We start from the raw sequence: 26,771 nt of genomic DNA on the forward strand, positions 1-26,771 counted from the left end.
GTGTATTTCATGGGCTGGCTCGTTCTCCAGAAATAGAGAAATGGCTAAATGATGGGTGCAAAGTAGTGTTTTTGGTCTGCCTCGCGACCTACCACCAGGGGGCACCAAAGACCATATCGCATGGCTGTAGCTTGGTTCATTCTCTTCTGTCTAGGAAAGTTGCTTCATAAACTATTTTAAAGATAAACTACTCACAAAATGTATGTGGCGGACATGATCATGATTCAACCATTTTTAAATGGACACTCTTATTCATTGTAATATTTCCAACATGGCTGTCATTTTATGTATTCATTGTGTGCCACTTGGCAATTCCCCTTTGCAGCAGTTAAACTCCTCCTTGCCCCTGGTTCTTTCAGGTCCTCTCCTTTCTCTCGTCCGTCCTAGGACTCCAGCGCACTGAGCCCAGTCCCTCTCATCCCCCGCAGTCACTCCCAGCAGATGCACTTACACACACACAGAGGACCATAAAACACTTGCTTTTCACTTACCAAGCAGGAAAAGGCGATTTGCTGATGAAATAGAAAGATGCAATTCGAAAGATTCAAATGAAAATACAATCTCAAATTTAAAGTGAAAGGCAGTTTAAAAAATATATTTTTTATGCAGATTTTTCCTTCTTCTGGGCCTTAGCCTACATGATGAGTGAAAGGGCTTTCCTGTGCGTAATTTGGTGCGTGTTTTTGGCGTTATGTTCGGCTGCCCCAAAGGAGTGCGCGGACACTAATCCTGGGATTAACCCCGAACATAAAGAGGACCTTGGAGATGAAAATGACACGCTACAGGAAGAGATGGACACGCATCATAACATTCTGACTCAGGTAGGTCCATGGTGACATCACCTAGCCTATAATCAACCGCAAGAGTTGTTCATGTCAACAGATCTATTTGCATTAGTCAATATTGATTCAGTATTTTAAAATTAATAATATATGGTGGCACTGAATGCATGCCTATACTGAATGCATGCCTATAGTGAAAACATGCCTTTACTGAATGCATGCCTATACTGAAAGCATGCCAATACTGAAAACATGCCTATACTGAAACATACTGAAAGCATGCATTTACTGAATGCATGCCTATACTAAAAACATGCCTATGCTGTAAACGGCAATATTGAAAGCATTCCTATACTGAACATATGGTCAAGATGCATTTGTATCAAGTAAAATGTGTTCTGATTATACGTGGTGGAAAATGCGTCCGTCCTCTTCTCTTTGTAGCTGCTGGGTGATTATGACAAAGTGAAAGCCCTCTCGGAAGGCTCTGACTGTCGCTGTAAATGTGTTGTCAGACCCCTGAGCAGGAGCGCCTGCCGGCGGATAGAGGAGGGCAGCGGCACGGCGCAGGACTACTACACCGTAGAGACTATCACCTCGGGGCCAGAGTGCAAGTGCGCCTGCATCGCTCCTCCGTCGGCGGTCAATCCCTGCGAGGGGGACTTCAGGTTGAAGCAGCTACGGGAATCTGGGAAGGATAACATCAAGGTGATCTCGCCTGGATCCACTCCATCGTATTACAAACGGTGGCTCTGTCTGTGTCCTCCTCAGTGTCACTGCAGCTTCTGTCTTCTGACACCTTTTTTTAGGATTCATTTGAGGATTTGGATGTTCAATTTTTAATTTTATACTCATGGATGGGCTATGGAGTTTTATGGCATGTCTGTGCTGAGAGAGTAATCTCTATGGATGGGCTGTGGGAAATAGTTTGATTGTGGCATGCCTGTGCTGTGCTCAGAATGAGAGCAACCTGTCTGATGGAAATGACTTAATCCGTTCTAGCTCTCCATGATTACTGAATTGCTGGAGGGATCCTTCTATGGCCTGGATCTCCTGAAGCTCCACTCCGTCACCACTAAGCTCCTGGACCGTGTGGAAAACATTGAAAAGGTAAGTCCTGCCGTCACCGAGGAAGACAACCCTATCTCGGCCTGTAAAGAGTAGACTATATACACCATGGGCTGCCGGGCACATACAGGGAATCTGAGATGTGGTGAGCACAGCAGCACGCCCACACACTGAATGAAAACAGAACTCCATATGAAACAGTAAGTAGACTGGGTGTTTACTGTATGTTGTAGATTAGAACAACCAGACGATCACTTAGAATAGAATGGGTCTCCCAGGAGCCATTACTCTGCTTTATTAGTGGTTCTGATGCATGCCACAGGCGACTGGCCTTTATGGACCTGAAAGTTGTGTCCAACACACTCCATTTAAATGATGGAAATTAGAAATTAATTATGCCTGAAGCATAACTTTAGAGACTCTTACCTCCCTCACTAGCTTTAAGCACCAGCTGTCAGAGCAGTTCACAGATCACTGCACATATCTCATCTGTAAATAGCCCATCCAACTACCTCATCCCCTTACTGTATTTATTTACTTTGCTCCTTTGCACCCCAGTATCTCAACTTGCACATTCATCTTCTGCACATCCTGCCATTCCAGTTTTTAATTGCTATATTGTAATTACTTCATCACCATGGCCTATTTATGGCCTTACCTCCCTTATCCTACCTCATTTGCTCACACTGTATATAGATTTACCTACTGTATTATTGACTGTATGTTTTGTTTATTCCATATGTAACTCTGTGTTGTTGTATGTGTCGAACTGCTTTGCTTTATCTTGGCCATGTCGCAGTTGCAAATGAGAACTTGTTCTCAACTAGCCTACCTGGTTAAATAAAGGTGTTCTCAACTAGCCTACCTGGTTAAATAAAGGTGTTCTCAACTAGCCTACCTGGTTAAATAAAGGTGTTCTCAACTAGCCTACCTGGTTAAATAAAGGTGTTCTCAACTAGTCTACCTGGTTAAATAAAGGTGTTCTCAACTAGCCTACCTGGTTAAATAAAGGTGTTCTCAACTAGCCTACCTGGTTAAATAAAGGTGTTCTCAGCTAGCCTACCTGGTTAAATAAAGGTGTTCTCAACTAGCCTACCTGGTTAAATAAAGGTGTTCTCAACTAGCCTACCTGGTTAAATAAAGGTGTTCTCAACTAGTCTACCTGGTTTGGCCAAGGTCCCATTTCCCAGAAAACATGCCCACTTATTGAGTGGCTGATATATATTTAAATGTAGCTGCTTGTGAATGAGATACAGTCTATTATAAAGCACTGACAAACATTGTCATCATTATTTTACCATAAGAAAATATCCTATATGTGTCCAACTAGAACCAAGCAGTCTCTCAGAACCACAGCCAGGATGAGGCTGGTCCAGGCCAAGAGAGGAGACCCTCTATCCAGCCACAGCAGGTGAAGGAGACACCATCCCCCTCACTCCCCCTGAGGCAGGAGAAGAAGAGACTGAGTGATGTGGCTACAACCTATCAGAATAAAGAGGTGGGTAGGATCTGGGGGTCATCAGGTTAATTAACACTGCAGCACCAATGATCTCGAGTGGACAACAACCCCAGGACAACAACCCCTCCTTTTCCTGTAGTCCACGATCAGCTCCTTTTTCTTGCTCATGTTGAGGGAGAGGTTGTTGTCCTGGCACCACATGGACAGGTCTCTGACCTCCTCCCTATAGGCTGTCTCATCGTTGTCAGTGATCAGGCCTACCACTGTTGTGTCGTCAGCAAACTTAATGATGGTGTTTGGGGTCCTGCTTGGCCACGCAGTCATGGGTGAACAGGGAGTACAGGAGGGGACTAAGCACGCACCCCTGAGGGGCCCCTGTGTTAAGGATCAGCGTGGCAGATGTGTTGTTGCCTACCCTTACCACTTTGGGGCAGTTCATCAGGAAGTCCAGGATCCAGTTGCAGAGAGAGGTGTTTAGTCCCAGGGTCCTTAGCTTAGTGATGAGCTTTGTGGGCACTATGGTGTTGAACGCTGAGCTGTAGTCAATGAACAGCATTCTCACATTAGGTTCCTTCCTTCCAGTGTGGAGTGCGATTGATATTGCATCATCTGTGGATCTTTTGGGGCGGTATGCGAATTGGAGTGGGTCTAGGGTTTCCGGGATGATGGTGTTGATGTGAGCCATGGCTACCGACGTGAGTGCTATGGGGTGGTAGTCATTTAGGCAGATTACCTTCGCTTTCCTAGGTACAGGGACTATGGATGTCTGCTTGTCTGTCGGTATTACAGACTCGGTCAGAGAAAGAGGTTGAAAATGTCGGTGAAGACACCTGCCAGTTGGTCTGCTCATGCTCTGAGTACATGTCCTGGTAATCTGTCTGGCCTTGTGAATGTTGACCTGTTTCAAGGTCTTTCTCACATCAGCTATGGAGAGCTTGATCACACAGTCGTCTGGAACAGCTGGTGCTCTCATGCATGCTTCAGTGTTGCTTGCCTCGAAGCGAGCATAAAAGGCATTTCACTCGTCATGGCTGGGTTTCCCTTTGTAGTCCGTAATAGTTTGAATGCCCTGTCATATCCGATGAGCGTCAGAGCCGATGTAGTAGGATTCAATCTTAGTCCTGTATTGACGTTTTGCCTGTTTGATGGTTCGTCTGAGGGCATAGTGGGATTTATTATAATCGTCCGGATTAGTGTCCCGCTCCCTGAAATGTATACTCTTTGAAGAGGTAGGGTTTAGGTGCATTTGTGAGATGGGCAGTGTCCCAGCTTCAGGGGTAAGCTGGTTCCACCATTGGGGTGCCAGGACAGAGAAGAGCTTGGACTGGGCTGAGCAGGAGCTGCCCTCCCGTAGGGCTGGGAGGCCAAGAGACCAGAGGTGGCAGAACGGAGTGCTCGGGGTGTAGAGTTTGAGCATAGCCTGAAGGTAGGGAGGGGCAGTTCCTCTTGCTGTTCCGTAGGCAAGCACCATAATGGATGCAAGCTCCGACTGGAAGCCAGTAGAGAGTGCGGAGGAGTGGGATGGGAGAGCTTGGGAAGGTTGAACACCAGGCGGGCTGCAGCGTTCTGGATAAGTCGCAGGGGTTTGATGGCACAAGCGGGGAGCCCAGCCAACAGTGAGTTGCAGTAGTCAAGACAGGAGATAGGTCCCAGGATTAGGACCTGTGCCGCTTCCTGTGTGAGGTAGGGTCGTACTATACGGATGTTGTAGAGCATGAACCTGCAGGAGCGAATCACTGCTTTGATATTTGCAGAGAACGACAGGGTTTAGTCCAGGGTCACGCCAAGGTTCTTTGCACTCTGGGAGGGTGACGCTGTTGAGTTATCAATCGTGATGGAGAGGTCTTTGAGCGGGCAGGCATTCCCCGGGAGGAGGAGCAGCTCTGTCTTGTCGAGGTTGAGCTTGAGGTGGTGGGCCAACATCTGCCAGGCACGCAGAGATGCATGTCGCCACCTGGGTGTCAGAAACGGGAAAGGATAAAAATTGTTGAGTGCCATCCACATAGCAATACTAGGTGTAACCATGTGAGGAGATGAGTGACTTGGTGTATAGAGAGAAAAAGAGAGGGCCAAGAACCGAGCCCTGGGGGACACCAGTAGTGAGTGTATGTAGTGCAGACACACATCCTCTCTACGTCACCTGGTAGGAGCGGCCTGCAAGGTAGGTTGCAATCTAAGAGTGTGCAGAGCCTGAGACGCCCAGCCCTGAGAGGGTGGAGAGGAGGATCTGATAGAGCCTGAGACGCCCAGCCCTGAGAGGGTGGAGAGGAGGATGTGATAGAGCCTGAGACGCCCAGCCCTGAGAGGGTGGAGAGGAGGATCTGATAGAGCCTGAGACGCCCAGCCCTGAGAGGGTGGAGAGGAGGATCTGATAGAGCCTGAGACGTCCAGCCCTGAGAGGAGGATCTGATGGTTCACGGTGTCGAAGGCAGCAGATAGATTTAGGAGGATGAGAACAGAGGAGAGAAAGTCAGCTTTGGCAGAGAGCCTCCGTAACACAGAGAAGGGCAGTCTTGACACAGAGAAGGGCAGTCTTGGTTGAGTGACCCATCTTGTAGCCTGGCTGGTTAGGGTCAAGAAGATCGTTTTGAGAGATATAACGAGAGAGTTGATCAGAGACAGAACGCTCAAGTGTTTTGGAAAGAAAAGAAAGAAGGGATACAGGTCTGTAGTTTTTGACATCAGATGGAACACAGCCAGTGGTCAGGGATGAGTTGATGAGGATGGAACACAGCCAGTGGTCAGGGATGAGTCGATGAGGATGGAACACAGCCAGTGGTCAGGGATGAGTTGATGAGGATGGAACACAGCCAGTGGTCAGGGATGAGTTGATGAGGATGGAACACAGCCAGTGGTCAGGGATGAGTCGATGAGGATGGAACACAGCCAGTGGTCAGGATGGAAGGATGGAACACAGCCAGTGGTCAGTGAGTCAGGGGGATGAGTGAGAGGATTGGTCAGGGATGAGGGAATGGAACACAGACAGTGGTCAGGGATGAGTTGATGAGGGAAGTGTGGAATGGGATAAGGTCTCCAGAGATGGTCTGGATGAGGGGATGGGGATCGAGTGGGCAGATTGTTGGGTAGCCAGATCTCACTAGTCACAGGATGTCATCTGGAGAGAGAGGGGAGAAAGAAGTGGAGGCGTAGGGTAGTTCTGTGTGAGTGAGACCATGTGGACTCAATAGGCTGAGTGAATGAGGAGCGGATGTCGTCAACTTTCTTTTCAAAGTGGTTGACAAAGTCTCCCGCAGAGAGAGAGGGAGGAGAAGGTGTTAAAGAGTTTCCTAGGGTTAGAGGCAGAAGTTTCAAATATAAAGTGATAGAAAGTGGCTTCAGCAGCAGATGAGAAGGTAGAGAGGAAGAAGGTCCTCCGAAAGTTTAGTTTTCCTCCATCTTTGCTCAACTGCCCGCAGCCCTGTTCTGAGCTCGCAATGAGTAACTCAGCCACGGAGCAGGAGGGCCGAGCCGGCCGGGAGGGTACGGGGACAGTGAGAAACTCAGCCACAGAGCAGGAGGGCCGAGCCGGGGGGTACGGGGACAGTGAGAAACTCAGCCACGGAGCAGGAGGGGAGGGCCGAGCAGGAGGGAGGGTACGGGGACAGTGAGAAACTCAGCCACGGAGCAGGAGGGGAGGGCCGAGCCAGACAGGAGGATACGGGGACAGTGAGAATCATAGGATGCGGAAAGGGAGGAGAGTAGGTTTGAAGAGGCGTAATCAGGAGGGAGAAGGATTTAGCAGAAGGGAGAGATGGGTAGGGTTGGAGGAGAGATGGGTAGGGGCTGAGTGGGTAGGGTTGGAGGAGAGATGGGTAGGGGCTGAGTGGGTAGGGTTGGAGGAGAGATGGGTAGGGGCTGAGTGGGTAGGGTTGGAGGAGAGATGGGTAGGGGCTGAGTGGGTTGGAGGAGAGATGGGTAGGGTTGGAGGAGAGATGGGGAGGGGCTGAGAGGGTAGGATTGGAGGAGAGATGGGGAGGGGCTGAGAGGGTAGGGTTGGAGGAGAGATGGGTAGGGGCTGAGTGGGTTGGAGGAGATGGGTAGGGTTGGAGGAGAGATGGGTAGGGGCTGAGTGGGTAGGAGGAGAGTGGTAGGGGCTGAGTGGGTAGGAGGAGAGTGGTAGGGGCTGAGTGGGTTGGAGGAGAGATGGGTAGTGGCTGAGTGGGTAGGAGGAGAGATGGTAGGGGGGCTGTGTGGGTAGGAGGAGAGATGGTAGGGGCTGCGTGGGTAGGAGGAGAGATGGGTAGGGGCTGCGTGGGTAGGAGGAGAGATGGTAGGGCTGCGTGGGTAGGAGGAGAGATGGTAGGGGCTGCGTGGGTAGGATGGTAGGGGCTGCGTGGGTAGGAGGAGAGATGGTAGGGGCTGCGTGGGTAGAGGAGAGATGGTAGGGGCTGTGTGGGTAGGAGGAGAGATGGTAGGGGCTGCGTGGATAGGAGAGAGATGGGTAGGGGCTGCGTGGGTAGGAGGAGAGATGGGTAGGGGCTGAGTGGGTAGGATGAGAGATGGGTAGGGGCTGTGGGTAGGGGAGAGATGGGTAGGGGCTGCGTGGATAGGGGAGAGATGGGTAGGGGCTGCGTGGATAGGAGGAGAGATGGGTAGGGGCTGCGTGGGTAGGAGGAGAGATGGGTAGGGGCTGAGTGGGTAGGATGAGAGATGGGTAGGGGCTGCGTGGGTAGGAGGAGAGATGGGTAGGGGCTGCGTGGGTAGGAGGAGAGATGGTAGGGGCTGCGTGGGTAGGAGGAGAGATGGGTAGGGGCTGCGTGGGTAGGGGGAGAGATGGGTAGGGGCTGCGTGGGTAGGAGGAGAGATGGGTAGGGGCTGCGTGGGTAGGGGAGAGATGGGTAGGGGCTGCGTGGATAGGAGAGAGAGATGGGTAGGGTGCTGCGTGGGTAGGAGGAGAGATGGGTAGGGGCTGCGTGGGTAGGGCATGGGAGGAGATGGGTAGGGGCTGCGTGGGTAGGGGAGAGATGGGTAGGGGCTGCGTGGGTAGGAGGAGAGATGGGTAGGGGCTGCGTGGGTAGGAGGAGAGATGGGTAGGGGCTGCGTGGGTAGGAGGAGAGATGGGTAGGGGCTGCGTGGGTAGGGGAGAGAGATGGGTAGGGGCTGCGTGGGTAGGGGAGAGATGGGTAGGGGCTGCGTGGGTAGGAGGAGAGATGGGTAGGGGCTGCGTGGGTAGGGAGAGAGATGGGTAGGGGCTGCGTGGATAGGGAGAGAGATGGGTAGGGGCTGCGTGGGTAGGAGGAGAGATGGGTAGGACCTGCGTGGGTAGGGTAGGAGGAGAGATGGGTAGGGGCTGCGTGGGTAGGAAGTGAGGAGAGATGGGAAAGGGGCTGCGTGGCTAGGAGGAGATATGGTAGGGGCTGCGTGGGTAGGAGGAGAGATGGTAGGGGCTTCGTGGGTAGGAGGAGAGAGGGGAATGGTAGGGTTGGAGGAGAGATGGGTAGGGGCTGAGTGGGTAGGAGGAGAGTGGTAGGGGCTGAGTGGGTTGGAGGAGAGATGGGTAGGGGCTGAGTGGGTAGGAGGAGAGTGGTAGGGGCTGAGTGGGTAGGAGGAGAGATGGGAAAGTGCTGCATGGGTAGGTTTGGAGGAGAAATGGGAAAGGGCTGCGTGGGTAGGAGGAGAGATGGTAGGGGCTTTGTGGGTAGGAGGAGAGATGGTAGAGGCTTTGTGGGTAGGAGGAGAGATGGTAGGGGTTTCGTGGGTAGGAGGAGCCGTGGGTAGGAGGAGAGATGGTAGGGGCTTCGTGGGTAGGAGGAGAGATGGTAGGGCTGCGTGGGTAGGAGGAGATGGTAGGGGCTGCGTGGGTAGGAGGAGAGATGGTAGGGCTGCGTGGGTAGGGGAGAGATGGGTAGGGGCTGCGTGGGTAGGAGGAGAGATGGGTAGGGGCTGCGTGGGTAGGAGGAGAGATGGGTAGGGGCTGCGTGGGTAGGAAGAGAGATGGGTAGGGGCTGCGTGGGTAGGAGGAGAGATGGGTAGGGGCTGCGTGGGTAGGAGGAGAGATGGGTAGGACCTGCGTGGGTAGGGTAGGAGGAGAGATGGGTAGGGGCTGCGTGGGTAGGGTGTGAGGAGAGATGGGAAAGGGCTGCGTGGCTAGGAGGAGATATGGTAGGGGCTGCGTGGGTAGGAGGAGAGATGGTAGGGGCTTCGTGGGTAGGGGAGAGATGGTAGGGTTGGAGGAGGGATGGGTAGGGTTGGAGGAGAGATGGGTAGGGGCTGAGTGGGTAGGAGGAGAGTGGTAGGGGCTGAGTGGGTTGGAGGAGAGATGGGTAGGGGCTGAGTGGGTAGGAGGAGAGTGGTAGGGGCTGAGTGGGTTGGAGGAGAGATGGGTAGGGTTGGAGGACAGATGGGAAAGGGCTTCGTGGGTAGGAGGAGAGATGGGAAAGTGCTGCATGGGTAGGTTTGGAGGAGAAATGGGAAAGGGCTGCGTGGGTAGGAGGAGAGATGGTAGGGGCTTTGTGGGTAGGAGGAGAGATGGTAGAGGCTTTGTGGGTAGGAGGAGAGATGGTAGGGGCTTCGTGGGTAGGAGGAGAGATGGTAGGAGGAGAGATGGTAGGGGGCTTCGTGGGTAGGGGAGAGATGGTAGGGGCTTCGTGGGTAGGAGGAGAGATGGTAGGGGCTGCGTGGGTAGGAGAGATGGTAGGGGCTGCGTGGGTAGGAGGAGAGATGGTAGGGGCTGCGTGGGTAGGGGAGAGATGGGTAGGGGCTGCGTGGGTAGAGGGAGAGATGGGTAGGGGCTGCGTGGGTACGAGGAGAGATGGGTAGGGGCTACGGGGTAGGGTAGGGATGGGTAGGGACTGCGTGGATAGGGAGAGATGGGTAGGGGCTGCGTGGGTAGGAGGAGAGATGGGTAGGACCTGCGTGGGTAGGGTAGGAGGAGATGGGTAGGGGCTGCGTGGGTAGGGTGTGAGGAGATGGGAAAGGGCTGCGTGGCTAGGAGGAGATATGGTAGGGGCTGCGTGGGTAGGTTGGTAGGGGCTTCGTGGGTAGGAGGAGAGATGGTAGGGTTGGAGGAGGGATGGGTAGGGTTGGAGGGAGATGGGTAGGGGCTGATTAGGAGGAGAGTGGTAGGGGCTGAGAAGGTGGTAGAGGCTGAGTGGGTAGGAGGAGAGTGGTAGGGGCTGAGTGAGGAGAGATGGGTAGGGGCTGAGTGGGTAGGAGGAGTGGTAGGGGCTGAGGGGTTGGAGGAGAGATGGGTAGGGTTGGAGGACAGATGGGAAAGGGCTTCGTGGGTAGGAGGAGAGATGGTAGGGTTGTGGGTAGGAGGAGATGGGGGGCTTTGTGGGTAGGAGGATGGTAGGGGCTGTGGGTAGTGGGGAGGAGAGATGGTAGGGGCTTGTGGGTAGGGGAGAGATGGTAGGGGCTTTGTGGGTAGGAGGAGAGATGGTAGGGGCTAGGAGGAGAGATGGTGGAGGAGAGAGATGGGGGGCTGGGGGGAGAGATGGGTAGGGGCTGCGTGGGTAGAGGAGAGATGGGTAGGGGCTGCGTGGAGGAGAGATGGGTAGGGGCTGGGTAGGGTAGGGATGGGTAGGGACTGCGTGGATAGGAGAGATGGGTAGGGGCTGCGTGGGTAGGAGGAGAGATGGGTAGGACCTGCGTGGGTAGGGTAGGAGATGATGGGAGGGGCTGAGGGTGTGAGGAGAGATGGGAAAGGGCTGCGTGGCTAGGAGGAGATATGGTAGGGGCTGCGTGGGTAGGAGGCTGAGTGGGTTGGAGGGTTGGAGAGAGATGGGTAGGGTGAGTGGAGGAGGAGAGTGGGGGGCTGAGGGGTTGGAGGAGAGAGGGCTGAGGGGTAGGAGGAGAGTGGTAGGGCTGAGTGGGTTGGAGGAGAGATGGGTAGGGGCTGAGTGGGTAGGAGGAGAGTGGTAGGGGCTGGTGGGTTGGAGGAGAGATGGGTAGGGTTGGAGGACAGATGGAAAGGGCTTCGGGGTAGGAGGAGAGATGAAAGTGCTGGGTAGGGGCTTGGAGGAGGAGATGGGTGGTAGGGGCTTCGTGGGTAGGAGGAGAGATGGTTGGTAGGGCCTGCGTGGGTAGGAGGAGAGATGGTAGGGGCTGCGTGGGTAGGAGCCTGCGTGGGTAGGTTGAGGAGATGGGGGCTGCGTGGGTAGGAGGAGAGATGGGGCTGCGTGGCTAGGAGGAGATATGGGTAGGGGCTGCGTGGGTAGGAGAGATGGTAGGGGCTTCGTGGGTAGGAGAAGAGATGTTAGGGTTGGAGGAGGATGGGTGGGTTGGAGGAGAGAATGGGTAGGGGCTGAGTGGGTAGGAAGAGAGTGGTAGGGGCTGCTGATGGGTAGGAGGAGAGATGGGTTGGAGGAGAGTGGTAGGGGCTGGAGGAGATGGGTAGGGTTGGAGGACAGATGGGAAAGGGCTTCGTGGGTAGGAGGAGGAGGGAAATGGTAGTGGAGTGCTGCATGGGTAGGTTTGGAGGAGAAATGGGAAGGGCTGCGTTAGGAGGAGAGATGGTAGGGGCTTTGTGGGTAGGAGGAGAGATGGTAGGGCTTTGTGGGTAGTAGGAGAGATGGTAGGGGCTTCGTGGGTAGGAGGAGAGATGGTAGTGGAAGGGGCTCGTGGGTAGGGGAGAGATGGTAGGGAGCTTTGTGGGTAGGAGAGATGGTAGGGGCTGCGTGGGTAGGAGGAGAGATGGTAGGGGCTGCGTGGGTAGGAGGAGAGATGGTAGGGGCTGCGTGGGTAGGAGGAGAGATGGTAGGGGCTGCGTGGGGAGAGATGGTAGGAGGAGAGATGGTAGGGGCTGCGTGGGTAGGAGGAGAGATGGTAGGGGCTGCGTGGGTAGGAGGAGAGATGGTAGGGGCTGCGTGGGTAGGAGGAGATGGTAGGGGCTGCGTGGGTAGGGGGAGAGATGGTAGGGGGTGGTGAGCTGCGTGGGTAGGGAGAGATGGGTAGGGACTGCGTGGGTAGGGGAGATGGGTAGGGACTGCGTGGGTAGGGGTAGGGGAGAGATGGGTAGGGGCTGCGTGGGTAGGGGGAGAGATGGGTAGGGGCTGCGTGGGTAGGAGGAGAGATGGGTAGGACCTGCGTGGGTAGGGTAGGAGGAGATGGGTAGGGGCTGCGTGGGTAGGGTGTGAGGAGAGATGGGAAAGGGCTGCGTGGGTAGGAGGAGAAATGGTAGGGGCTGCGTGGGCAGGAGGAGAGATGGTAGGGGCTGGGTAGGAGGAGAGATGGTAGGGTTGGAGGAGGGATGGGTAGGGTTGGAGGAGAGAGGGTAGGGGCTGGGGTAGGATGAGAGTGGTAGGGGCTGAGTGGGTTGGAGGAGAGATGGGTAGGGGCTGAGTGGGTAGGAGGAGAGAGGGGCTGAGTGGGTTGGAGGAGAGATGGGAAAGTGCTGCATGGGTAGGAGGAGAGATGGGAAAGTGCTGCATGGGTAGGTTTGGAGGAGAAATGGGAAAGGGCTGCGTGGGTAGGAGGAGAGATGGTAGGGGCTTTGTGGGTAGGAGGAGAGATGGTAGAGGGCTTTGTGGGTGGAGGAGAGATGGTAGGGGCATTGTGGGTAGGAGGAGAAATGAGGAAGAGATGGTAGGGGCTGCGTGGGTAGGAGGAGAGATGGTAGGGGCTGCGTGGGTAGGAGGAGACATGGGTAGGGTCTGCGTGGGTAGGAGGAGATGGGTAGGGGCTGCGTGGGTAGGAGGAGAGATGGGTAGGGGCTGCGTGGGTAGGAGGAGAGATGGGTAGGGGCTGCGTGGGTAGGAGGAGAGATGGTAGGGGCTGCGTGGGTAGGAGGAGACATGGGTAGGGGCTGCGTGGGTAGGAGAGATGGGTAGGGGCTGCGTGGGTAGGAGGAGAGATGGGTAGGGCGTGGGTAGGGGAGAGATGGGTAGGGGCTGCGTGGGTAGGGGAGAGATGGGTAGGGGCTGCGTGGGTAGGAGGATGGTAGGGGCTGCATGGGTAGGAGGAGAGATGGGTAGGGGCTGCGTGGGTAGGGGAGAGATGGGTAGATGGGTAGGGGCTGCGTGGGTAGGAGGAGAGATGGTAGGGTTGGAGGGGGATGGGTAGGGTTGGAGGAGAGAGGGGTAGGGGCTGAGTGGGTAGGATGAGAGTGGTAGGGGCTGAGTGGGTTGGAGGAGAGATGGGTAGGGGCTGAGTGGGTAGGAGGAGAGTGGTAGGGGCTGCTGCATGGGTAGGAGGAGAGATGGGAAAGTGCTGCATGGGTAGGTTTGGAGGAGAAATGGGAAAGGGCTGCGTGGGTAGGAGGAGAGATGGTAGGGCTTTGTGGGTAGGAGGAGAGATGGTAGAGGCTTTGTGGGTAGGAGGAGAGATGGTAGGGGCATTGTGGGTAGGAGGAGAAATGGTAGGAGGAGAGATGGTAGGGGCTGCGTGGGTAGGAGGAGAGATGGGTGCGTGGGTAGGGGGAGACATGGGTAGGGTCGTGGGTAGGAGGAGAGATGGGTAGGGGCTGCGTGGGTAGGAGGAGAGATGGGTAGGGGCTGCGTGGGTAGGAGGAGAGATGGGTAGGGGCTGCGTGGGTAGGAGAGATGGTAGGGCTGGTGGGTAGGAGGAGACATGGGTAGGGGCTGCGTGGGTAGGAGGAGAGATGGGTAGGGGCTGCGTGGGTAGGGGAGAGATGGGTAGGGGCTGGTGGGTAGGAGGCCTGCGTGGGTAGGGTAGGAGGAGAGATGGGTAGGGGCTGCGTGGGTAGGGTGTGAGGAGAGATGGGGAAAGGGCTGCGTGGGTAGGAGGAGATATGGTAGGGGCTGCGTGGGTAGGAGGAGAGATGGTAGGGGCTTCGTGGGTAGGAGGAGAGATGGTAGGGTTGGAGGAGGGATGGGTAGGGTTGGAGGAGAGATGGGTAGGGGCTGAGTGGGTAGGAGGAGAGATGGTGGGTAGGATGAGAGTGGTAGGGGCTGAGTGGGTTGGAGGAGAGATGGGTAGGGGCTGAGTGGGTAGGAGGAGAGTGGTAGGGGCTGAGTGGGTTGGAGGATAGATGGGTAGGGTTGGAGAACAGATGGGAAAGGGCTTCGTGGGTAGGAGGAGAGATGGGAAAGTGCTGCATGGGTAGGTTTGGAGGAGAAATGGGAAAGGGCTGCGTGGGTAGGAGGAGAGATGGTAGGGGCTTTGTGGGTAGGAGGAGAGATGGTAGGAGGAGAGATGGTAGGGGCTGCGTGGGTAGGAGGAGAGATGGTAGGGGCTGCGTGGGTAGGAGGAGAGATGGTAGGGGCTGCGTGGGTAGGAGGAGAGATGGTAGGGGCTGCGTGGGTAGGGGACATGGGTAGGGGCTGCGTGGGTAGGAGGAGAGATGGGTAGGGGCTGCGGGGTAGGAGGAGAGATGGGTAGGGGCTGCGTGGGTAGGAGGAGATGGGTAGGGGCTGCGTGGGTAGGAGGAGAGATGGGTAGGGGCTGCGTGGGTGGAGAGATGGGTAGGGGCTGCGTGGGTAGGAGAGAGATGGGTAGGGGCTGCATGGGTAGGAGGAGAGGGTAGGGGCTGGTGGGTAGGAGGCTGCGTGGGTAGGAGGAGAGATGGGTAGGGCCTGCGTGGGTAGGAGGAGAGATGGGTAGGGGCTGCGTGGGTAGGAGATGGGGGTTGGAGGGGGATGGGTAGGGTTGGAGGAGAGATGGGTAGGGGGTGTGTGGGTAGGAGAGAGTGGTAGGGGCTGAGTGGGCTGCGTGGTAGGGGCTGAGTGGGTTGGAGGAGAGATGGGTAGGGGCTGAGTGGGTAGGAGATAGTGGTAGGGGCTGAGTGGGTTGGAGGAGATGGGTAGGATTGGAGGACAGATGGGAAAAGGGCTGGGGTAGGAGGGGATGGGAAAGTGCTGCATGGGTAGGTTTGGAGGAGAAATGAAAAGGGCTGCATGGGTAGGAGGGAGAGATGGTAGGGGCTTTGTGGGTAGGAGGAGAGATGGTAGGAGGAGAGATGGTAGGGGCTGCGTGGGTAGGAGGAGAGATGGTAGGGGCTGCGTGGGTAGGAGGAGATGGGAGGAGGAGACATGGGTAGGGGCTGCGTGGGTAGGAGGAGAGATGGGTAGGGGCTGCGTGGGTAGGAGGAGAGATGGGTAGGGGCTGCGTGGGTAGGAGGAGAGATGGGTAGGGGCTGTGTGGGTAGGAGGAGAGATGGGTAGGGGCTGCGTGGGTAGGAGGAGAGATGGGTAGGGGCTGCGTGGGTAGGAGGAGAGATGGGTAGGGGCTGCGTGGGTAGAAGGAGAGATGGGTAGGGGCTGCGTGGGTAGGAGGAGAGATGGGTAGGGGCTGCGTGGGTAGGAGGAGAGATGGGTAGGGGCTGCGTGGGTAGGAGGAGAGATGGGTAGGGGCTGCGTGGGTAGGAGGAGAGATGGGTAGGGGCTGCGTGGGTAGGAGGAGAGATGGGTAGGGGCTGCGTGGGTAGGGAGAGATGGGTAGGGGCTGCGTGGGTAGGGGGAGAGATGGGTAGGGGCTGCGTGGGTAGGGGAGAGATGGGTAGGGGCTGCGTGGGTAGGGTAGGAGGAGAGATGGGTAGGGGCTGCGTGGGTAGGGTGTGAGGAGAGATGGGAAAGGGCTGCGTGGGTAGGAGGAGATATGGTAGGGGCTGCGTGGGTAGGAGGAGAGATGGTAGGGACTGCGTGGGTAGGGTAGGAGGAGAGATGGTAGGGCTGCATGGGTAGGAGGAGAGATGGTAGGGTAGGAGGAGAGATGGGAGAGAAAAGGAAACAAAATAGTGATCATAGACCTGGAGGGCGGCTGCAGTGAGATTAGTAGAACAGCCTCTAGGAAAGATGTCAAGTGACTTGCCTGCTTTGTCAGTGGGAGGGGACTGTGAAAGTGGGAGGGGATTGTGAAAGGGTGAGGTCAAAAGAGGCAAGGAAGGGAACGAGAGAGTTTGAAAGAAATTAATCGAAGACAGACATCGGGAGGTTGAAGTTGCCAAGTATGAAGAGCGGTGAGCCATCGTCAGGAAATGAGCTCATTCAAGGTGTCAAACTCATTGAGGAACTCTTCAAAGGCACCTGGTGGATGATAGATTACAACAATGTCATGCTTGAGTGGACAAGTGACAGTGACAGCATGGAATTCAAATGAGGAGCTGGACAGGTGAGAAAAATTAAAATCTCCAGTTAGGAGAAATGAGTAGGGCTGTGCTGCAGCCGTGACGACCAGATGCTCTCAGACTATGAGAGAAAACGTAGTCAGATGTAGAGAGAGCAGCTGGAGTAGCAGTGTTCTCTGAGGTGATCCATGTCTCCGTCAGGGACTGAATGGCAGAATAGGCTGAGAGGAACTCTTGACCGCAGATGGGCAGTTCCAAACGCTGCCAGAGACCAGGAACTCCACATCGGTTGTGCGCTCAGGGTAAACTCAATTAGAAGAGTTGCAGCGTCTGTAAAGCCCACAGGAAGAGGAGAGAACAGGTATAGAAAACACACAAAATAACTAGGTAAGATACTCAAGTGAGAGACTGTAGTCTTCCTCTTTCCAAGGGTATGGAAGTTGGCCATAATAACGGCCATCTTTAAATCAGGCGACCCTGCTAACGTGAGTAACTACAGGCCCATTAGTATACTACCTGTGGTGTCAAAGGTTGTTGAAAAGTGTGTAGCAGAACAACTGATTGCCCACCTCAACAACAGCCCCTTCACATTACATTCCATGCAGTTTGGCTTCAGAGCGAAACACTCCACAGAAACGGCCAACTGCTTTCTTCTGGAAAATAAAAAGTCCAAGATGGACGAAGGTGGCGTTGTTGGGGCTGTGTTTCTGGACCTAAGGAAGGCTTTTGATACTGTTAACCATGAGATTCTCATCACAAAATTGTCCAAGTTCAACTTTTCCCCTGATGCCTTGAGATGGATGAAATCATACCTTGAAGGCAGAACTCAGTGTGTCAGAGTGAGCAATGAGCTGTCGCCCACTCGTAGCTATGATGTGGGCGTGCCCCAAGGGTCAATACTGGGGCCCCTCCTGTTCAGCCTGTACATTAATGATCTGCCTTCTGTCTGTACTGGGTCTGAAGTTCAAATGTATGCAGATGATACAGTGATATATGTGCATGCAGAGAGCAAACAACAAGCTGCACAAGAACTCACTACTGTAATGGTCCAGGTTACAAAGTGGCTCAGTGACTCGTGTTTGCATCTCAATGTGAAAAAAAACTGTTTGCATGTTCTTCACAAAGAGGGCAACAGATGCTACTGAGCCAGATGTCTATGTGTCAGGGGAGAAGCTCCAGGTGGTATCTGATGCTACTGAGCCAGATGTCTATGTGTCAGGGGAGAAGCTCCAGGTGGTATCTGATGCTACTGAGCCAGATGTCTATGTGTCAGGGGAGAAGCTCCAGGTGGTATCTGATGCTACTGAGCCAGATGTCTATGTGTCAGGGGAGAAGCTCCAGGTGGTATCTGATGCTACTGAGCCAGATGTCTATGTGTCAGGGGAGAAGCTCCAGGTGGTATCTGATGCTACTGAGCCAGATGTCTATGTGTCAGGGGAGAAGCTCCAGGTGGTATCTGATTTTAAGTACCTTGGCATCATACTTGATTCCAACCTCTCTTTTAAAAAGCATGTGAAAAAGTTAATTCAGATAACCAAATTCAACCTAGCTAATTTCCGATTTATACGAAATTGTTTGACTACAGAGGTAGCAAAACTGTACTTCAAATCTATGATACTCCCCCACTTAACATACTGCTTGACTAGTTGGGCCCAAGCTTGCTGTACAACATTAAAACCTATTCAGTCTGTCTACAAACAGGCTCTCAAAGTGCTTGATAGGAAGCCCAATAGCCATCATCATTGTCACATCCTCAGAAAGCATGAGCTCTTGAGTTGGGAAAATCTTGTGCAATACACCGATGCATGTCTTGTATTCAAGATCCTAAATGGCCTGGCTCCTCCCCCTCCACTCAATATTTTTGTTAAACAGAAAACCCAGACATATGGCAGCAGATCCACAAGGTCTGCCATGAGAGGTGACTGTATAGTTCCCCTAAGGAAAAGCACCTTTAGTAAATCTGCATTCTCTGTGAGAGCTTCCCATGTCTGGAATACACTGCCATCAGACACACATAACTGCACCACATATCACACTTTCACAAAATGCTTGAAGACATGGCTAAAGGTCAATCAGATTTGTGAACATGGTCCCTAGCTGTGTGTTGCCGCTCTCCATGTTGTCTGTTGTCTGTAGCTTGTGAGGTGTGGAAACACTTTGTTGCTTTTATGAATTTTGTCTTGCTGCTTTTTGTTCTATGTTGCTCTGTCTGTATACTATGTCTTGCTTGTTCTATGTTGCTATTGTCTATATTGTAATTGTTTTTAATAACCTGCCCAGGGACTGCGGTTGAAAATTAGCCGACTGGCTAAAACCGGCACTTTTACTGAAACGTTGATTAATGTGCACTGTCCCTGTAAAAATAAAAATAAACTCAAACTCTAGTTTCTCCCTCGAACAACGCGGCATAACCATCCTAGTTTTGGCGACAGTCTTACTTTTGCAGACGAGACCGGCACTTATAGCTCCCGCTGAAAAACCAGGGGAGACTGAAGTACTAACACTATTTGCCAGTTGCCTAGCAGAGGTGAAGAGCACACCTCCTTGTACTAATTGCTGATTGCCTAGGAGAGGAGAAACCACTCCCCCTCCAATACAGGCACCGATTACCAAAATGAGACAGGAAACAGGTCCCACACCAAGTAGGCTGCTGAGAAGACAGGCAGTAATTCCCACACCAAGTAGGCTGTTGAGAAGACAGGCAGTAGTTCCCACACCAAGTAGGCTGCTGGGAAGACAGGCAGTAGTTCCCACACCAAGTAGGCTGCTGGGAAGACAGGCAGTAGTTCCCACACCAAGTAGGCTGCTGGGAAGACAGGCAGTAGTTCCCACACCAAGTAGGCTGCTGGGAAGACAGGCAGTAGTTCCCACACCAAGTAGGCTGCTGGGAAGACAGGAAACAGTTCCCACACCAAGTAGGCTGCTGGGAAGACAGGAAACAGTTCACACACCAAGTAGGCTGCTGAGAAGACAGCCAGTAATTCCCACACCAAGTAGGCTGCTGGGAAGACAGGCAGTAGTTCCCACACCAAGTAGGCTGCTGGGAAGACAGGCAGTAGTTCCCACACCAAGTAGGCTGCTGGGAAGACAGGAAACAGTTCCCACACCAAGTAGGCTGCTGGGAAGACAGGAAACAGTTCACACACCAAGTAGGCTGCTGAGAAGACAGCCAGTAATTCCCACACCAAGTAGGCTGCTGGGAAGACAGGCAGTAGTTCCCACACCAAGTAGGCTGCTGGGAAGACAGGAAACAGTTCCCACACCAAGTAGACTGCTGGGAAGACAGGCAGTAGTTCCCACACCAAGTAGGCTGCTGGGAAGACAGGAAACAGTTCACACACCAAGTAGGCTGCTGAGAAGACAGCCAGTAATTCCCACACCAAGTAGGCTGCTGAGAAGACAGCCAGTAATTCCCACACCAAGTAGGCTGCTGGGAAGACAGGCAGTAGTTCCCACACCAAGTAGGCTGCTGGGAAGACAGGAAACAGTTCCCACACCAAGTAGACTGCTGGGAAGACAGGAAACAGTTCCCACACCAAGTAGGCTGCAAATAATGATGTTGATATTAGCCATGTCACGTTGTTCCTTCAACAAAACGACCAAGAACGGCCATGTTTTTTTCCACACCTTTCTCCCCAATAAACTCAGAGACTTTTATATAACGGCACATTATATATTTCAGATAATAAACACAGTAATTTGTGGTTTGGCAGGTTCAGTGGATTATTCATCCGGTATAGGAGTGGATGTGGATGTTACAGAGGCATCCAGCCAGGTTAGTGGATGTGGATATGACAGAGGCATCCAGCCAGGTTAGTGGATGTGGATATGACAGAGGCATCCAGCCAGGTTAGTGGATGTGGATATTACAGAGGCATCCAGCCAGGTTAGTGGATGTGGATATGACAGAGGCATCCAGCCAGGTTAGTGGATGTGGATATGACAGAGGCATCCAGCCAGGTTAGTGGATGTGGATATGACAGAGGCATCCAGCCAGGTTAGTGGATGTGGATATGACAGAGGCATCCAGCCAGGTTAGTGGATGTGGATATGACAGAGGCATCCAGCCAGGTTAGTGGATGTGGATATGACAGAGGCATCCAGCCAGGTTAGTGGATGTGGATATTACAGAGGCATCCAGCCAGGTTAGTGGATGTGGATATGACAGAGGCATCCAGCCAGGTTAGTGGATGTGGATATGACAGAGGCATCCAGCCAGGTTAGTGGATGTGGATATGACAGAGGCATCCAGCCAGGCGAACGCTGACCTCTTTATAGGGCACTACTTTTGATTAGAGAAGTGAGCTCTATTAGAGCCCTATTATAGCCATGTTAAGAGCCCTAGTCCTATTAGGGGGTAGCCTAGTGGTTAGTGTTGAACTAGTAACCGAAAGATTGCAAGTTCAAATCCCCGAGCTGACAAGGTACAAATCTGTCGTTCTGCCCCTGAACAGGCAGTTAACCCACTGTTCCTAGGCCGTCATTGAAAATAAGAATTACTTGCCTAGTTAAATAAAGGTAAAATAAAATTAGAGCCCTGGTCAAAAGTATTTTTTTATTTTACTAGGCAAGTAACATTCTTATGTTCAATGACGGCCTAGGAACAGTGGGTTAACTGCCTTGTTCAGGTGCAGAACGACAGATTTGTACCTTGTCAGCTCGGAGATTCGATCTTGCAACCTTTCAGTTACTAGTCCAACGCTCTAACCACGAGACTACCTCCTGCCCCAAAAGTAGTGCTCTATATCAGGAATAGGGTGCCATTTGGGATGCAACCAGGGAAACGGTCCAGCAGGGATGGGCGGACCTGGACCCTACAATCAAATGATTCAATATATTGATATGTTGTCTCAAGAGTGTGTTCAGTTCCTTTCAAATGTTTCTTGTTTTCACTTATCAAAACATACTCTGACAATAATGGCACAACTTGAGGGGAATGAGAATAAGAAAACATATCCAGGACAGAACTCAATTTGTAATGTCTGTCTTCTGCCAGGTATTGTGTAATCATTGTGCTTGTTTATCAGGATACTTCTGACAGTTTCTTTGTCAAACTGATAAGAATGGGTATTTTTCATCCACTTGACAGGAGAGGCACGAGGAGAGATTTGACGGAGGCCACGAGTCCCCCAGACCCTTAATTAAGACGGATGCTTCAGAACCTGGACCCAGCCCCACCCCTCAGGTGACTGCCCAGGTGATCCCAGAGGTGACCCCCCAGGATGGGGCCAGCCAAGAGAGCCAGAGGGTGTCCCAGGGGGTGAAGACTGGCTCCAAAGCGATGGTGATCAGGGGGATGACCTTCTACAAAGTTGACCAAATGGTGGCTGATGACGGGGAGCCAGGGGAGAATTGTGAGTTCTGACTTTTGAGATCTCAGATCTTATAGACCTCATCAGACGGACAACATATCTATCTCTGTCTTTTCCACAAACTGCTATTTAGAATGGCTGGTCCCTGGCTAATGGCTGGTCCCTGGCTAATGGCTGGTCCCTGGCTAATGGCTGGTCACTGGCTATGCTGAAACAGCAGCTGTAAAGTCCCACACAGCCATGGTCATTTCCACAGAGCCTCAGTCCCAAGCAGCCAGGGTCATTTCCACAGAGCCTAAGTCCCCAAGCAGCCAGGGTCATTTCCACAGAGCCTAAGTCCCCAAGCAGCCAGGGTCATTTCCACAGAGCCTCAGTCCCAAGCAGCCAGGGTCATTTCCACAGAGCCTCAGTCCCAAGCAGCCAGGGTCATTTCCACAGAGCCTCAGTCCCAAACAGTCAGGGTTATTTCCACAGAGCCTCAGTCCCAAGCAGCCAGGGTCATTTCCACAGAGCCTCAGTCCCAAGCAGCCAGGGCCATTTCCACAGAGCCTCAGTCACAAGCAGTCAGGGTTATTTCCACAGAGCCTCAGTCCCAAGCAGCCAGGGTCATTTCCACAGAGCCTCAGTCCCAAGCAGCCAGGGCCATTTCCACAGAGCCTCAGTCACAAGCAGGCAGGGCCATTTCCACAGAGCCTCAGTCACAAGCAGCCAGGGCCATTTCCACAGAGCCTCAGTCCCAAGCAGCCAGGTCATTTCCACAGAGCCTCAGTCCCAAGCAGCCAGGGTCATTTCCACAGAGCCTCAGTCCCAAACAGTCAGGGTTATTTCCACAGAGCCTCAGTCCCAAGCAGCCAGGGTCATTTCCACAGAGCCTCAGTCCCAAGCAGCCAGGGCCATTTCCACAGAGCCTCAGTCACAAGCAGCCAGGGCCATTTCCACAGAGCCTCAGTCACAAGCAGCCAGGGCCATTTCCACAGAGCCTCAGTCCCAAGCAGCCAGGGCCATTTCCACAGAGCCTCAGTCACAAGCAGCCAGGGTCATTTCCACAGAGCCTCAGTCCCAAGCAGCCAGGGCCATTTCCACAGAGCCTCAGTCCCACAGCCAGGGCCATTTCCACAGAGCCTCAGTCACAAGCAGGCCATTTCCACAGAGCCTCAGTCACAAGCAGCCAGGGCCATTTCCACAGAGCCTCAGTCCCAAGCAGCCAGGGTCATTTCCACAGAGCCTCAGTCCCAAGCAGCCAGGGTCATTTCCACAGAGCCTCAGTCCCAAACAGTCAGGGTTATTTCCACAGAGCCTCAGTCCCAAGCAGCCAGGGTCATTTCCACAGAGCCTCAGTCCCAAGCAGCCAGGGCCATTTCCACAGAGCCTCAGTCACAAGCAGCCAGGGCCATTTCCACAGAGCCTCAGTCACAAGCAGCCAGGGCCATTTCCACAGAGCCTCAGTCCCAAGCAGCCAGGGCCATTTCCACAGAGCCTCAGTCCCAAGCAGCCAGGGTCATTTCCACAGAGCCTCAGTCCCAAGCAGCCAGGGCCATTTCCACAGAGCCTCAGTCACAAGGCCAGGGCCATTTCCACAGAGCCTCAGTCACAAGCAGCCAGGGCCATTTCCACAGAGCCTCAGTCCCAAGCAGCCAGGGTCATTTCCACAGAGCCTCAGTCCCAAGCAGCCAGGGTCATTTCCACAGAGCCTCAGTCCCAAACAGTCAGGGTTATTTCCACAGAGCCTCAGTCCCAAGCAGCCAGGGTCATTTCCACAGAGCCTCAGTCCCAAGCAGCCAGGGCCATTTCCACAGAGCCTCAGTCACAAGCAGCCAGGGCCATTTCCACAGAGCCTCAGTCACAAGCAGCCAGGGCCATTTCCACAGAGCCTCAGTCCCAAGCAGCCAGGGCCATTTCCACAGAGCCTCAGTCACAAGCAGCCAGGGTCATTTCCACAGAGCCTCAGTCCCAAGCAGCCAGGGCCATTTCCACAGAGCCTCAGTCCCAAACAGTCAGGGTTATTTCCACAGAGCCTCAGTCCCAAGCAGCCAGGGTTATTTCCACAGAGCCTCAGTCAGCAGCCAGGGCCATTTCCACAGAGCCTCAGTCCCACACCCAGGGCCATTTCCACAGAGCCTCAGTCCCAAGCAGCCAGGGCCATTTCCACAGAGCCTCATTCCCAAGCACCCAGGGTCATTTGTCCCTTTTAATTCTGTTTTTGTATTTCTTGCAAGAGCTGGAATTACTCGTCTTGGTGTCAGTCAGAAGTGCCCGCCTTACAGGCCGTCGTCTCTCCTGTTTAACATTAAACTGACAATTTTGTCCCGATGTGTAAACTATTGTCCGTGTTATTTTCTCTGACCAGTCTTTGAGTATGATACGTTCAGTGGCGACGGCCCAGTCAACCACCTCATCGAGGAGCAGCTTATTCAGCACAGACCCCCTCAAAGAGCCAAAGGGAAGGAGGGACTAAGAGCTGCTCGGCCAAAGAGCAGAGACCAAGTGGGAGGGGCCAGGCAGACCAGCCAATCAACACATCCCATCCAAACGCAACCCGACACTGTAGCAACAGTGACTTCTAAGACGACTGCATCGCCTATAGGACATACAGCAGAGAGCCAGACAGTCACCGCCACCAGGAACACTGATATTAACTCAGCCATGGCTGAGACCACTGGTCAGACCACCACTAGAGGAAATGAGAGGCCCATCCCCATGATGGTCAAACCAGCCAGCATCACTCAGACCACAGATGGACCAGTCACTACAACAACCACTCCGGTATCCAAGGAGACCATGAGGTGGACGACAGTCAGACCGACTGACACACCTGTCATGGCCTTGGAAAGCACTGGTTTGGAATCACTCAGGGTCTTGGAAGTGAAAAACAAAAGACTATCAGAGACCATTGCAAGCACTAGTACAGTCGACAAGCTCAACACTCAAAGACTAACAATAACTACAGAGGCTTTGACCATCAACACAAAGACCACTACAGTTGGCACGACAACTGCTGCCATGACAATAACTCCTAAAACGCCCACAACAACGGTCTTGCTAGCGACTACCGCATCGCCAATGGAAAGCTCTAGGCTGACTTTGTCTCCCACAACACAGAGGCAGACCACCCCCTCCTCCACTAGACCACCAGCCACTACCACCACCTCTACTACCACCACCACCACCTCTACTACCACCACCATCGGCCAGCCTCAGCCTGCCAGACGCAGGTACAGCATCAGTTGGGAGGAGGAGAAGGGGACCCCTGAGGACCCAAAGGAACCAGGACAACAAACATCCACCAGGAAGCTTGGTAGGTTCTTCTTGTCAGTCCCACGGGATGGCTTTTCGTTCGACATTAAAATACTACTAGGGTAGGTTAATGCCATTCATTAAGGATTTATGATTATTTAGTTTAATCAGGTGCATCAGTACAGGGTTAGAACCCAAAACGTGGACTGTCTGGGTAGCGGCCCCCCAGGAGAGGGTTGTGATTGGACTGGCTGGGTAGCGGTCCCCCAGGATAGGACTGTGATTGGACTGTCTGGGTAGTGTTCCCCAGAAGAGGGTTGGGATTGGACTGTCTGGGTAGTGTTCCCCAGAAGAGGGTTGTGATTGGACTGTCTGGGTAGTGTTCCCCAGGAGAGGGTTGTGATTGGGTACACTGCTCTAACTGACAATCTGTGTATCCACAGGAGAGTGTAAGGACACACTGTCCACCATCTCTGAGCCGGTCCTCCATAACACCTACGGCCGGAACGAGGGGGCCTGGATGAAGGATCCTCTGGCCAACAACGACAAGATCTACGTCACTAACTACTACTACGGAAACAACCTGCTGGAGTTCCGCAACATGGAGACCTTCAAATCAGGTATTTAGCAACTTTTTTATTAGTTACGAACGCAGCAAAAAAATGTCACAATCCTTCCTGTTCCTTGCCTTCTCAGAGAGGAACTTGTCATTAGATTTTTATAATAGTGTTATACGGAGGCCAGATTCAGATGTTTTTTGAAATGGTTTTGTTTTCAGATGATTATCTTGATTCTGACTGTGGCCATACATTATCTTTGTTTTCTTTCCCCACAAGGCCGCTTCACCAACTCCTACAAGCTTCCCTACAACTGGATCGGAACGGGCCATGTGGTCTACGACGGAGCCTTCTACTACAACCGAGCCTTCTCCCGTGACGTCATCAAGTTCGACCTGCGTCTGCGCTACGTGGCGGCCTGGACCACGCTGCATGACGCAGTGTTCCACGAGGTCTCCACACCATGGCAATGGCGAGGTCACTCCGACGTCGACTTCGCAGTGGACGAGAGCGGCCTGTGGGTCATCTACCCTGCACTGGACGATGAGGGCTTCCTACAGGAAGTGATCGTCCTGACGCGGCTGAACCCCTCTGACCTCAGCACCCAGAGGGAGACTACCTGGAGGACGGGCCTCAGGAGGAACCGCTATGGGAACTGCTTTATCGTGTGTGGCGTCCTGTACGCCGTCGACAGCTACAACGAGAAGGACGCCAAGCTGTCGTACGCCTTCGACACGCACACCAACACCCAGATGGTTCCCAGGATGCCCTTCACCAACAACTACACCTACACCACACAGATCGACTACAACCCCAAGGAGGGAAAGTTGTACGCCTGGGACAACGGACACCAGGTCACGTACAACGTCGTCTTCGCCTACGTTTACCCCTTGTAAGAGGTCGGGAAAAAGGTCACTTTGTTTTTGTATAAAATAATTACCGGAAGTGAAAAGAGCAAAGAGATTCTATGAGTTGAAGTGGATTGTAGACCAGTCCTCCTGGCCACTCATGTCAGCCTTTTATAAAGCTTGCTGTTCTGTCACCGTGTTTGATTTGTTTTTATTGACCTGACAATTTGTTGAAACAGTAGAGAAGCTACAATATGCAAAAGTGTTGCCGTAGTCTAAAGAACATATGTTGTATATACTGTAATATAAACCATTGTGAGAGAAATGAATGTACTGTAGAGGAATGCAACATTGCACTCAAGACTTGGGCTATAGATGAAGATCTTACTTCACCAAAACAGTTAGTTCCCAACCATGACAACAGCAGTGTGGGTTAAAATGTCACTGGATATTTTGCCTCCAGAAAGTATTCATACCCCTTGACTTACTCCACATGTTGTGTTACAGCCTGAATTCAACATGGATTAAATAGATTTGGTTTCTTACC

General features: G+C 53.2%; 1 protein-coding gene across 2 annotated transcripts; it reads left to right on the forward strand.

Moving 5' to 3' along the window:
* The first annotated feature begins 131 nt into the window (after positions 1-131).
* olfml2ba (olfactomedin-like 2Ba) lies at positions 132-26,771 on the forward strand. 2 transcript variants are annotated; one of them, XM_042322556.1, is made up of 8 exons: positions 132-821; positions 1,227-1,490; positions 1,785-1,892; positions 3,181-3,348; positions 21,363-21,627; positions 23,933-24,880; positions 25,263-25,439; positions 25,656-26,771. In XM_042322556.1, the coding sequence occupies exons 1-8, from the start codon at positions 639-641 to the stop codon at positions 26,270-26,272; spliced, it is 2,730 nt and encodes a 909-aa protein (XP_042178490.1). In that variant the 5' UTR covers positions 132-638; the 3' UTR covers positions 26,273-26,771. The 2 variants fall into 2 exon arrangements, with proteins under 2 accessions (XP_042178490.1, XP_042178491.1); XM_042322557.1 differs by having other exon boundaries at positions 616-821; positions 1,298-1,490.

Source organism: Oncorhynchus tshawytscha, linkage group LG05, assembly GCF_018296145.1.
Source record: "Oncorhynchus tshawytscha isolate Ot180627B linkage group LG05, Otsh_v2.0, whole genome shotgun sequence".
Lineage (NCBI taxonomy): Eukaryota > Metazoa > Chordata > Actinopteri > Salmoniformes > Salmonidae > Oncorhynchus > Oncorhynchus tshawytscha.